At 34.4% G+C, this 13,653-nt stretch overlaps 1 protein-coding gene across 4 annotated transcripts in view; it reads right to left on the bottom strand.

Annotated features, from left to right (window-relative positions):
* The window catches only part of LOC106791021 (serine-rich adhesin for platelets-like), a 35,705-nt gene extending 22,188 nt beyond the window's left edge, over positions 1 to 13,517 (bottom strand). For 3 of the 4 annotated variants that reach the window (XM_014756355.1, XM_014756358.1, XM_014756357.1), the window contains exons 1-8: positions 12,286 to 13,517; positions 3,439 to 3,690; positions 3,197 to 3,327; positions 2,489 to 3,128; positions 1,207 to 2,116; positions 1,059 to 1,136; positions 772 to 983; positions 419 to 657 (exon numbers count right to left, since the gene is read on the bottom strand). In XM_014756355.1, coding sequence (XP_014611841.1) covers positions 419 to 657; positions 772 to 983; positions 1,059 to 1,136; positions 1,207 to 2,116; positions 2,489 to 3,128; positions 3,197 to 3,327; positions 3,439 to 3,690; positions 12,286 to 12,398 — 2,575 coding nt within the window. In that variant the 5' untranslated portion in view covers positions 12,399 to 13,517. The remainder of the gene's footprint in view (positions 1 to 418; positions 658 to 771; positions 984 to 1,058; positions 1,137 to 1,206; positions 2,117 to 2,488; positions 3,129 to 3,196; positions 3,328 to 3,438; positions 3,691 to 12,285) is intronic. The other variant, XM_014756356.1, reaches the window with a different exon arrangement.
* Positions 13,518 to 13,653: the final 136 nt, after the last annotated feature.

Genomic DNA, 13,653 nt, shown 5'->3' with positions numbered 1-13,653 from the left:
ACTTTGTCTACGCTTATAAGGAACATTTTCCGAATTTACCCTATTTCTAAAGTGATTTATATTTCAAGATATTATCCGCTGTAACAAATAGATTATATTATCTATATAAACGCGTGAAATATGTAAGAGGAAACTGGCAACTTTAAAGAACCGTTCCTATCGAAAAACGAATAAAAATAAGAACACCATTTGTTATATTTATCGTTTCGCTTTAAATGATAAAACGTGGAGGATATTTTCTACAAATTACCATTACTTTCTTGGCACAATATTTCGCATATGTATATTACACGATGGTTATATTTGTATTCAAATATATATACATTATATATTATATCCTAGAGTATTAAAATTCCAACGATTTTTATTCGATTTTGCGATGATAGTTTTCCTTGAAAAACGCATTAAGATAACTCACCCTGAGCATCGAATTGTCTACGTCGTCGAAGCATAGATCTTCCCTGAGAGGATACTGGACCAATTCTATTGCTATGACCATCCTCGTGTGGCTCATCCTCCCCTGCACTCGTTGCACTATCTCGTTGAATCACTTCGTCGTTTCCGATGATCAATGGTATTGTACTACTTCCGTTACCGCCAAAAAATTTCAACTTTCTTGCCAGATCAACGCTATCGTGTAATCCCGTCTCGCTAAGTCTAAAATGAAAATATTCAAATAAGATTCTAATCCACTACAAATATAATCGTATATCAAATATTTACGAATGATATTATTTAAGTTACAATTGATTATACAAATTTGAAGCATACCTTACACTCTCGCTGCCACTACTCTCGTATCTTGCGCTACTATTCGATTCCCTTCTGCTCCTACTTATTGCATCTCGTATTCTCTGAGAAGCTGAGCAAGAGTCTCCACCTATTTTCCGTGGAAGTGCAGGTGTCGGTTCGCTTTCACTCTCTCGTGGGCTATACCTCGAGGACCTTGTACTCAAGGGGCTTGCCTCAGGTGACAAATGCTGCTATCGAATAGAAAACTTTCTTCAAATATCAAAGATCCAAAAAGCGAATGAGTTTAGCATATAATCGATACTCACGCTAGAGCAACGCTTGTTAGGTGTTTCGTCCGTATCGTCTGGGTTAGAAAATTCTTCTTTAGAAAATTTCCGGCGTACCTATCGTCGATAAAATAATCAAATTCAGAGTTAAAATTAGGACAAATAAATAATAAATTACAATACTGACCACTTGGAATTCGTCCATTTTCTTCGCATGACCAATATCACCTGATGATCTTCGATCGTTCGTATCACACATATTACCAATATCGAGATCATTGGAAGGAATGTCTTCGACAAGTTTATCATCCTCTTGAGGAATCTCTCGAAATCCATTATTATCCATTGCCATTTGAATTTGTTCTTTACCTTTTTCACTTTGATCAAGGACACCTAACATCGTGTCAACTTGTTCGATACGTTTCTGTTCGAGTATAACAAACTGTCGTCTAGTTTGCTTTGCTCCGTCGTCATCGGAGCTTTCCCTTTTCTTCTTGCTTTGTTCACAGGCAAAGGTAAATTTCGATTTGGACGTTGTGATTTCGCCCACACGTTCCTCCATCCTCTCCTTTTCCTCCTTAACTCTAACACCAGCAAGAAACTCCTCCTCCTCCTCCTCTTCCTCCTCCTCCTCCTCCTCTTCCTTGCCAGTTTGCTTTCCTTTTGTAGCAACGCTCGCATTTGAATTTGTACTCTCCCTGCCCACGTCCTCTTTGCTATTATCTCCTTTGAATATTCGTATACCGATTTTACTTTCCTCTTTAGCGTTACTATGATGACTATTATCGTTTTGAGATAGGATCGATGTACCACCACCAACACCAACACCACCACCACCACCAACACCACCACCAACACCACCACCAACACCACCACCACCACCACCACCTTTCGTATCGTCTTTCAAATCTTTTCGCAAAAGCATCGATGATGCTTCGATACGTTTATTTTGTACGTTCGTTCTAACGTCGTCCTTGCTATCCTGACGTTTTAATAATCTATCCTCTTTATTTCGAGGTGACAGGAGTTTCGGTATCAAACTTGGCACGCTTATATCCTCACGACTGCGTCTAAGGTCGTCGGTGCTTCCTCTATATCTGAAACGTATCATTGCATTGAGAACTCGTTAATACGATATTATTAGATTCTAACATGTCACAATACAACACGCGTAGGTGCAATTATTAAACGTTTGTTTGACTGAAAAGCATATTGCCGTTACTTGCACGCATGTTAAATTATGTTAGCGATATGTATTGTATGTATATCTCTTGCTACATACTTCTATCATTTGTATTGAACATTTTTACATTAGAACGTTCACTTTTGATCAATATTATTAAAGACTATTATAAAATATAATATACGTATATTAAAACCGATTATCGAATGAATTTTCTAAATTAGTAATTTGGATTTTTCGAAATAATCGAATCAGTTGAATATTGAAATGGACATCGGTGGTGTACCTTTGTGGTATAAGAGATCGTCTCGGTGATTCCTGAGGACTCCTGATATCCTCGAATTCCTTGGAACTCCTTTTAAATATAGGAATATTCGATTTTCTTTCGCCATACTTGCTCTGGGACGATTTAATATCCGGCGAGATTAATTTGGAAAGAATTCTCGGTGGTTTGAGTAAAGAGATCCTAGGTGTACCAACAACGATGCACTGTTCTTGATTATTATTCCCACCTATCGTATCTTCCTGTCCCCCATCCTTCGTCTTGGCACCATTGATAAGATTTTTGTCGTTCCTTTTGAAAGAATTTTTGATGGGAACAACATCGGTTGCTGCTGCCGTTGTCGCTGATGCCACCGCAATTTCCTCGTCCAATCGTATTTTATCGTTTTTTTTCGTTCGTTCGTTAATATCGGATCGCGAAATAATTTTCTCGAGAAAGGATGATTCGTCGTTTTTAATATCGATCGTCGGAGGTAAGCTCGTTCGATTTTCTTCCACTGATCTTGACACCGATGAATTATCCTTTCCTATGGCATATTTCTTCTTTTCAATAGATTCTCGATATTCCTGTCGTCTAGTTGGTAAACTTCGATAAATTCGCAATTCCGGTGACTTCCTTGCAGCTGACCAACGTATAGGTGGTCCTACAATAATACATAATTATGTATATTGTTCGTTATATCGTATTGTTAATAAATTTGTTTTAATTTACCGTTAATCGTCCAGGCACGTCGGATACTGTGCTTTAATATATCGAGTGGTGATGATTTTTTATCATCGATTATTTCTCTAGGAAACGGATCCTCGTACAACCATTTGCCGCCAGTGATAACGTGTAATTCTCTAGAAATTGTTGATATTTCAATTATTACAACGCGAACGCACAAAAATTAGATTCAAATAAAATAATAATAATAATAGTTCATAAAAATAAATAGAGAAATATATACTGACGCAATTTTATAACAAACGTTGCAAATCCATTCGACGTCTTTACCACTCTCGTTCTCTTCGTTCGGACCTCTGACCTCGATACGGCACTGCTTGCAAACCCTATACCTGCAACGAGTACACGTAGCCCCTGTGTTGTAAAATCTACCAAACGGTGCACAGCATCTTGCACATTTACGTCCTTGGTAGGACGATTCGCCTGGCGCCTTGAGAAGTCCCCTTCTTCGAAGATACTGCAAATCGTTTTTCAGTCTTCTACAAACAAAGGAATTCAATTCTATCATTCACAAAACACAAAGAATATTATAAATCGTATATATTTTATACATTTTATAAAAGCAGTAGTAATATATGTTACACTGTTTTCATTTTATAACAAGTATAGAAATACTTTGATCTAATATCCATGATCAATAATTAATATAAAATCAACGTCATTTACGATCGACGCGTACGATCATTGAGATTATTCATAGAGCATGATGAATGAATAAATTAACGTAAATCTACGTTTCTATTTTCTTTATTTTGCGTAACAGATATGCACGTGTTGATTTGAAATCACGTTAGAGAAATCCTTTTAGTTTTACTTCTTCCTTCCTTCCTTCCTTCCTTCCTTTCTTTCTTTCTTTCTTTCTTATTATTATCATCATCACATTCTAAGGTTATTTTCCGAAAAAATTCTATGTAAATAAACTTGAGAGAAATTCGGGGAACTGTAAGAAACGTAAAAGTAATCGCTGTTTATATTGTTCCTTTTCTTTTCTTTCTATTCTTTCTCTTGTATCGTCTATCGTAAATTTAACTACGAGATATATCTATTATTATTATTATTACGTTATTAACAATTCCTGCCAAGTGACTCTACGCAAATCTACCGTTCACCATAATCGCGATCATTAATCACTAACTCGTACGAAATAAATCATACGTCGTAAGAGATTGATTCGATCGTGATAGTCCTTCTCCCCCCCCCCCACCCTCATCGACGTGTTTAGAATTTCTTTTTTTTCTATTTTTTTTTTTGGTTTCATCAAAAATCACTATTTCGAAAGAATCATCTTCGAAGGTACTTGATTTTTTAATTTATTTGCTATTTTTATCGACTCCCCATAATGCCATGTGATTTATTGTTTACTATATCATAATATTCTATATATGATAATATACGATATATTACAAATATGCGTTTATTGTTTCTATTTATTTAATCAGTTTTTTCAATGAGTTAAAATAATCTTTCGAAGATCAAGAAGCAACGATATTTTTCTCAATGACAATTCGATCGATCGATTTAACGAAGACACCTATTTTTGGCACGCTCGAAACAAATCTATATAGGTACATAGGTGTTTTTACTTTAGATCTCGAGAATGAACCATACAAACCTATACATATATATGTATACTATTGAATCGTAACGCGTATACGATCGATGATAAATTATCTAGATCCGTTTTATTATGAGACAGTTAGATAAAAAGAGAGAATCGATTTACACTCACATCAGTGACATTCGAACCGATGACAGTGAGTCATCATAGGCGTACACACGAAGAGACAACGACAACGACGACGATCCGGTACCTAGTTTCTTTTGTTATAAAAAGAAGCAAAGGCGACGTGCAACTTGAGGTTGCTACATCTCAACGTCTATCTAGTGCCAACTGACATGAGAGAGTCTCTCAATAATGATAATTATAATGATGACGATGAAACGATGCTGGTAAATTTTATATACGTTTAATAGATATTAGTTTTATCTTAACCCCTAATTTAATTTAATATTTAATTTCTTTTTTCAAAATAATGTGTATATATATATATAATTTCATTTTAAATGGATGATATATGCAAAATGAAATTATCTTTTCTATTTTATTTCTATGAAAAAGATATTGCAATATGAATCGTGTTCAAGGTTGATCGATTACTAATTTTCTTACCAACTATACTGCACTCCATTTATGATATAATGCAACATGCGCTCTGAGATCTCGTATATTTAATAATTATTTTCTAAATATATACAAAAAATAATCATACTCTTTATAACTCTTTATATACATTCGACACTGATCTAACAATAAACATGATTCCTATGTACCACTATGTATAATAAGATCAATATTTCGAATCATATTCGCGCGCGAAAATTGAAGAGAAACAAAAAAAAAGATAAAAATGTTTTTAATTCTCACCAAGATTTAGAAAATACTCTTGTGAAGTATCCAAGTGAAACCATAATGATCTATAGATCTTTGATAAACACGGATAACTGTCTAAAAAAAGGTAAAAATTGTTAAGAATGGGTTGGTGATAGAGGAGACATAATTTCGTGGGACTGGATTTGAAAAAAAACGGAAGGAGATGATTATAAGATATGAAAGATATGAAATCCAGGAAGGTTGAGAAAAGGGGAGTTCTCGAGTTGGGGGCACTTCCGTCATTGAACGGTGTTCGAAGGAACGAACAAACTCTCGAATCCGAGATACGTCTGACCGGCAAAAGACGATCGGTATACACTGGTGACAGCGCAACACAGAACGGTATACACACTGAGAGATAGATATATAGATGAAAAAGAAAGAAAGAGAAAGAGATAGAGATAAAATACAGGTATACAGAACAACATACTATACGTATTCGAAACGTGCACAGAAGAAACCACTTTAGGTGTTCGCCGCCACTGCGTCGCACAGTGGAGACGCGACCGGTGAATCGACCAATGAGCTGCTTCGATGCACCACGAACCCACGCGCGCATATATGCACTAACTCTTATGCACTAACTCGTATGCACCTATACCTATCGGTTATTCAGTTCTGTACGATCACTTATTATACCAAGAATAAGAGAAAGATACAAGATATTCTTATAACACATACGCATACAGATATATTATAAACACGTACGTATACTGATCTCTGTTGCCTGAGACTTCTCGCGATCTCTCGGCCGGTCTTCTCGGTTATTTTCGTATTTCTTCGGTTAACTTCGCTATGGCGGGGGCGTGACTGAATGCACATTGGAGGACTTTAATGCTTTACCAATAATATCGCGTATTCTTTGCTCGGCCATAAGTTTATTCTCTTTTTTTTCTTCTTTCAAATAATAATATTATTATTTTTGTTTCCTTTTTTTTCTTAATCATACGAATAATAATGATTATACGGAGAAATATGAACCTATCATCTCTTGAGTAACGAGAATGAAATTTTTCTAATGGCTTTTACTCCCGGGAGTAATTTCTTTTTTTCGTCTATTGTCGTTGTTTTACCAAGTTGAAGTTCGTATATCGCGAGTGAGTCAGCGCACAGGTAGAATCAAATGGAAAATACCTTAGGGTTTCCTTATACGTTTCCTTGCTACGTGAAAGATATTTTTTTTCATTAAGCGTTAGTCCACCAAATTAGGTTTTATCGCGGCGTCGAGTGAGTAGATATATTTCGCACTTGCCACTTACGGTTTCCATTAGGATACGTTTGAGATATCACTTTGTAGACGGTTCAATTTGATGGGAAACTTATACGAAAGAAAACTAAATTCTATCATAGTATTTTCTCGATTCAGACACTACGCGTACTTTATAAATTTTCTTTTTACCATTTTACTCTAGCAATTAAAGTTTTTCTTTTTTTTAATCTCTCTCTCTCTTTTTTTGTTTGTTATATTTTTATTTATCTATTCTTAACACAATCTCTTTCATTTTTAAGCGTAATAAACGGAGCGTATCGATTTTTCATGCGTTTAACCAAATGAGTTATTTCAGTTTCCTTTTTAAGAGCAGCCATAACGAGATTATTATTATTATTATTATTACCTGGTATCACGAGGATAGAAAAATATAAGAGAAAGAAAGAGAAATATATATATATATATATTGAATTTACCGTGTAATTTCATCGTACGCACACACCATACACTTTCTAAGAGACTTCCTTAGAAAAATATTTCGCGATATCCAACTGCGGTCATTTATAACTTCTATTTTTACTAAACGTAGACGAGAAAATCTATTGTCTTCTCAGCACGATTTAATCGAGTTTGAAAAATTTGTATAAACACGAGAACTAAGAAGAAAAGATTCTTTTATATGTGTCCACCGTTTATGGTTACATGGTTTTACTTGGAAACGAATAGGTATCCGTTTATTTGCTCCATTACACGGAGATATACTACTTGTTATACAAATCATAATAACTAATTTTCTAATTTGTATTTTCGCATTACTCGATTTTATCATTTTACGATGAAGAATATTAAAAGTTACATGAACATATAATATATACTATGATAATAAATTGTCAAAATAATATTAATTGAACGTAGCAGTGTGTACAATAGATTATGAAATTAATTTATTTAACTAAATAATTGATTAGAAAATATTCTCTTATCAATACTCGAATGCACGTGTCCGCGCGTGTGTGATTACGTTCATAAAATAATAAAGAAAAGAAAAGAGATAGGACGGGTTTAATGATTTTTCGTTGCATCGTTGAAGACGTATGGTTGTATATCTATGGTGTATTAGATAGATACCTATTGCGCTCCGTAGAAATCGCAACGGCAATTCCCGTAGACACGTCGTAGGTATGCACGAACACTGGATAAACCGTTATTCAACCTTAAGGTTTAAGGTCCGTTTGGCTAAGTACCGCTTTGGGCCTATTCATGGCGCTCAACTCGTTCACGAACGAGAACACGTTTGCATTTTTTACATTATTTCTTTTTTACGGGGTTTGACTGATCGATAGAACGATCTTTGGATATCTCATTTAAAATAGTCCAACAACCTGTTGATTTTTACAAATAATGCATTGACCTAAATTATCGTGTGTGTGTGTGTGTGTGTGTGAATTTTTAATAGAAATAATGATTTATAATTAAAACGTTTGACAAATGTCACGTACTTCTTTCTCTCTTTCTCTCTTTTTCTGCATATACATATAATTACTATTTCCGTTTCTTACCGATTCGCGAAATAAAAATAAAAGATATAAATAAGTATTTCTATATGATTTTTTTCATGTTTCTTTATTTTTCTTTTTGTTATTCTAGTCCTTATCATTATATTTCACTCTCTAAACGGCGACGTTTTTCAGTGAAAGGAAGGTAGGCAACAGCTCGCATAGGAGAGGCGAACTAGCTTAGGTAACAACTCGAATAGACTGCTCGTGTTACGACCAATCAGCTGATAGCGTCGTAACACGCCGATTGGACCGAGTTTGTTTCCAAGATAAACACGTTAAATTATGATCTTATTAGCGAAATCATTAGCGAGATAACTGGTATTACCAATACTTTTTCTACAAGATATTTCATTATCATTTTCTCTATCTATTTCGAGAATGATTATTTTTAATGAATATAAACATTCGTTAAGTATTTATTTTTATGAATGAATATTTTCTTTCTTTTTTAATATCAGGGAAAACAAATTCTGAAGAAATGTTCAACGTAGTTTTAATCACAATCTTTGAATAGATAGAACGTACCGGAAAAGCAATATTGAAAAATATAAAAAGTAAGCGAAAGAAAAGAAGGAAAAAAGGAGGAGGATAGAAGATTTTTCACTTGTTCGAATTTTTATTTCTCTTAGGAGCTTTCTAACCGGTCAGGTGGCAATAACGGAACATTTCTTCGGGAGAAGAACTCGTCTCTTGGTATTTTTTTGTTTTTCAATTTAAATGAAAATAAAGAATTGTTCGACAAGTCGAAAAAAAAGCCAATAATAAAATAGCTGATATTTAATTAAACAACAAAACTATATTTCTACTTATATTTAATTCGCGTTTCTCACATATACTTTCACTGCACGTGTACGTGGGAGGGTTGGTTTGTTTTTTTATAAGAACGATTCTTTTTCGAACGTGGATTATGTTCGCGAGAAGGTAAAGTGGATAAGGTTCGTGTATAAGGTTCGTGCATAAGGTTCGTGCATAAGGTTCGTGGATAAGGTTCGTGGATAAGGTTCGTGGATACCGCGGGTTCTTTGTACCTCCGTGTGAAAGCGCCATTCTAGGCGGCCGCGACCATACGAGACACATAGAAAGACGAGACTCTCGTTCGCACGGGGGGTCATACCTAGCCTCGAGGGAGCAGTCATTGACATTGAAGGAGAGAAAAAGAGAGAGAAACTCTTCGAGAGCAAATACATCGAGAAGAAACGTGACTAATATCGCTGCAACACCTTTATATGCCTCTCTCTCTCTCTCGCTCTTTCACTCACACACCTGCATCTTCTCTCATCTCATATCACATCGTGTTATCTTATTCTCTATCCTATTTGTTTTTTTTTTTCTTCTCATCATTTGTCGACGAAAAATTATTTCTATATGTTCTCATTATTACACACGTTGTTTTCCTATTAAAATAAAGAAGAAAATATAATCATGTAGGAAACATCTTTTCATATAATCTGATAGTTAAAAGTAGAAACTTATGTCCAAAGATTTTTTTGTATAGTTTAAACGTGTAGTACATCCAGCAACCAACGCACCCGCACACATGCACACGACGCACAGAGATATATGTACAAGTATCATTTTGTAATATACGTAATATTAATAAATTACATGGTGTAAGATCAGCTTATAGACGACACGCAAAGATTCGTTTAATTATAACCATCTATCATAGTACCACCACATAGGGGAAAAAGAAAAATCAAAGCCGTGTGATCTTCGTGACTCTCTCGCAAAATGCCTAATCATTTCCGTTTAGGCCATTTCTTTCATGTTAGAATCGTTTGACGAGAAAAAAAAATAAGGAGAAGAAAACTATTCGATTTACGAGACTCTATCTACTATATAAATGTGTATATACATATATAAGTTCTAAGAAAAGCTAATTAAATGGATCGTTAGACCTGAGTCCATTAGATTTAACGACAAAATTGTTCTAATCGTTCAACTAATGTTTAAGGATAAAAACTAGACTGATGAATAACATAAATGAATAATATTCGTATCGATGTGAAATATTAAAATATATTGGATTTTTACTGATCTACCTGACAATGAAATTTCACATCGCGCACAAATAAATGTAGAAATAAATAAATTAATTAAATGACATGTGCACACACACACACACACACACACACACACACGCAAAACGATTTAATGGGAAAAACTTTCTCTCTCATTATTTTACCAATAAACGAAAGCAATCATTCGAATAGTAATCCCATCGATATATTACTAATATTCGCTATAACATAGAGTAGATTGCCAGTTGTAATGAGAGTATCTACAAGTTAATCAGAATAATAATTAACTTGGTATCTTTGAAAAGAAGAAAAGGTTCGGAGATATTATAATAATATTAAATACATATACATATTATATCCGATATCAGAAGAATTCTTTTTCTCTGTTTGAACTAACGAAAGGGTTGACTACTTTACGAAGAAGACGTCCGGTTCGTCGTCCGAATAATAATCCTTCCCATTCTCGATATCACCGCTCTCACGGCGACGAGTTTATGGAAAAACGAAGGAGAAATCTAGGCGCGTGTAACGCACACGCACACATATATATTATTTATTTTTTAATGTATATACATTCTCCTTAAAAAATTTGTCCAATTGTTTTATATATAAAAAATATACCTATACGAATGATTTTCTTTTTCAGTTATTAAGTCAAACTTTCGATATCGTTAAAAAATATTGATTTATTTATTTCTCTTCTTCTTTATCGATTTGAAATTGAATTCGTTGCCACGTTCACGTGGGTTACGCATCTCACGAAAGATAGTACGCATACAGGTATAAAAACACAAACACACGCACACATAAGCAGTGCCAGACGGTCGAAGCCATTCCGGATAAAAGGTGAAAACAGGTTTTCGCGTGGACGTCTTATTCCAACGACGAGTAGTAGTCTCACAGTGTTCAAAGTTCTCTCTCTTTCTCTTTCTTTCTTTTTCTTTTTCTTTCTTTCTTTCTTTCTTTCTTTCTTTCTTTTATTCTTTCCTTATTTCTCTTGATTTCTTTCTATCTTTTGCGAGCGAACGTTCGCGCACGTCGAAAACGTTTATCGCCTCGAGCGACATAGAAAGTATAACGCAAATAACACTGATAAACCGTTCGACTGTTACCTTAACGATATGAAAGTTCGAAATATCACCAAAGACGCCATATTGAATGATACCGTATTTACTAAAGAATTTCTTTACAAAAAAGAAGAAGGGATACAAAATTGAAATGATATTCTTCAAGAAGGATTAATTATTTTCCTCATCGTTTATTCTATATATACGTAACGTTATTATCCTCTTGTTTATAATTGATAATAATAAATTTAGTAATTGCTATTTTACCGGTTCTCGTTTATGTCGGTAGAACATATACGTATGTCGGAAAGAACGTGAACGAGAAAGAAAAAAAGAAAAAGAATATGGTATGCCTTCAATGGTGTCTCACGTAATACGTAATACATGATATATTCGGTACGTCGGATGATTTATAATATGTAATATGTAGATAACGTGATACCTGACACATGAAGTATACTATGCGTTATTAAATAATATCAAACTATATATATCTAAATGTATATATTGCCTAAAATCATTATGATGTACTTAATATCTCGCGTATCAAAAGTTATGCATTATGCGATATAAAAAACAACACACAGTTTATATTTTAACTGATTTTTAAATATTAAACCCTTTGAAAAATTATTTTTTAAAAGACATTAAATGTTTATATTATCTATTTCTTTTATTTTTCTTCGAATACATATATTATTTCTCTTTCTCTATCAAAAGAATATTAAAATATTTCAATTCATTTAGAGTGTGAATAAAATAAATGAATAAGAATATATAATATACCCTTGTTCCTCGTCGAGTGACGATCCCTGTTGCTGTTGCTGCTGCTGTTGTTGTTGTTGCTGCTGCTGCTGCTGCTGCTGAGGAGAAATTCGTACCACGTCGGTCGTCGACATGGTGCTCCTCTTTTATTAAAAAATCTCACATAACATGTCTCAAACTTTTTCTTTTTACTCATACATCCAATACTATCTGGGTTCTTCTTTTTATCACTTAAAATCCCAACGAATCTTGACAAATTTAGGAACAAAAAACATAGAAAAAGAAAGAAAACAAGCAAGCAAGCAAGAAAGAAAGAAAGAGAGAGAGAGAGAAAGAAAGAAAGAGAGTAATCCAATCCCTGAACTGAACGTTCAGTTACGTTCGAAGGGTATCGGTGCGTGCACGTGCGCGTGAGAGTACACGCGACCGGCTGGCGCCCGTCAAGGCTAACAATACAACTCTTACAACGAAAACGAACACTACAATAACAGTCTTTTTTAATTTTACTTCTTCTCTCTTTATATCTATCTCACTCTTTTTTTCAATTAAAATTTAAAAAAACAACGAAGAGAAAAACTTGTCATTATTAAACAACTCCATTATCGTAGTCGTATCCATTCCTGATTAGGGGCTAAAATAATGGCAATAATATTTCGGTTAGAAATGGAGAATAATTATTGGAAAAATCCCGCCAACAAAAAATATATATATATATATATATTATATATCGTTAAAAAAGTTGGGAACGTTGGTTCTCCAAAATGGAAGACGCAGAGAAAGATCAAGCACGACACGCGGCGAACGGCTCACTGGACTCGCTTCTCTTCGTTCAGAGTGTCGTGCCGCACCTCCTCCGTTCCCTTATTCTTCTTCTTCCTCCTCTTGGTCTTCGTCTTCTTCTCTACCTCTTCTTCTTTTTTTTACCTGGACGTTCCTACAACGCGGCGCACGTACGCACTAATACTCTATACAGTGAACGCGTGAACACATTCACGCATGTACACACACGCGCACAAGCTCATATGTGCGACGTCACTCAACGTTGCGTATACTTTCGATAGAGATGGTAAATGTAAAAGTGAGAAAGAGAGAAAAGAATGGATACCTGAATTGCACACACGTTGCTGCTGACGCACGAGTTTCTTTGACTACATATACATACTTCTTATATCATACGAATACATATGTACTTTTTTAACTTCAGTTTAATCTGAGAACGTTCGGTGTTACAACGTACAAAAATACGATTCTCCTTTTTTCTTTCCTATATATTATATTATTTTATATTTATATAATATGATTTCTTTTTTTTTTAAGTATATTATTAGGATCTAATCTTTGGGATAAACGTAACGAATTATCTATCGTATCGTTTGAAATTTTCATTGA

Source organism: Polistes canadensis, unplaced genomic scaffold (assembly GCF_001313835.1).
Source record: "Polistes canadensis isolate GaletaPanama2010 unplaced genomic scaffold, ASM131383v1 scaffold_278, whole genome shotgun sequence".
NCBI classification, from domain to species: Eukaryota; Metazoa; Arthropoda; class Insecta; order Hymenoptera; family Vespidae; genus Polistes; species Polistes canadensis.
The sequence above is the reverse complement of the archived record's forward strand: the minus strand, read 5'-3'. Positions and strand labels throughout refer to the sequence as shown.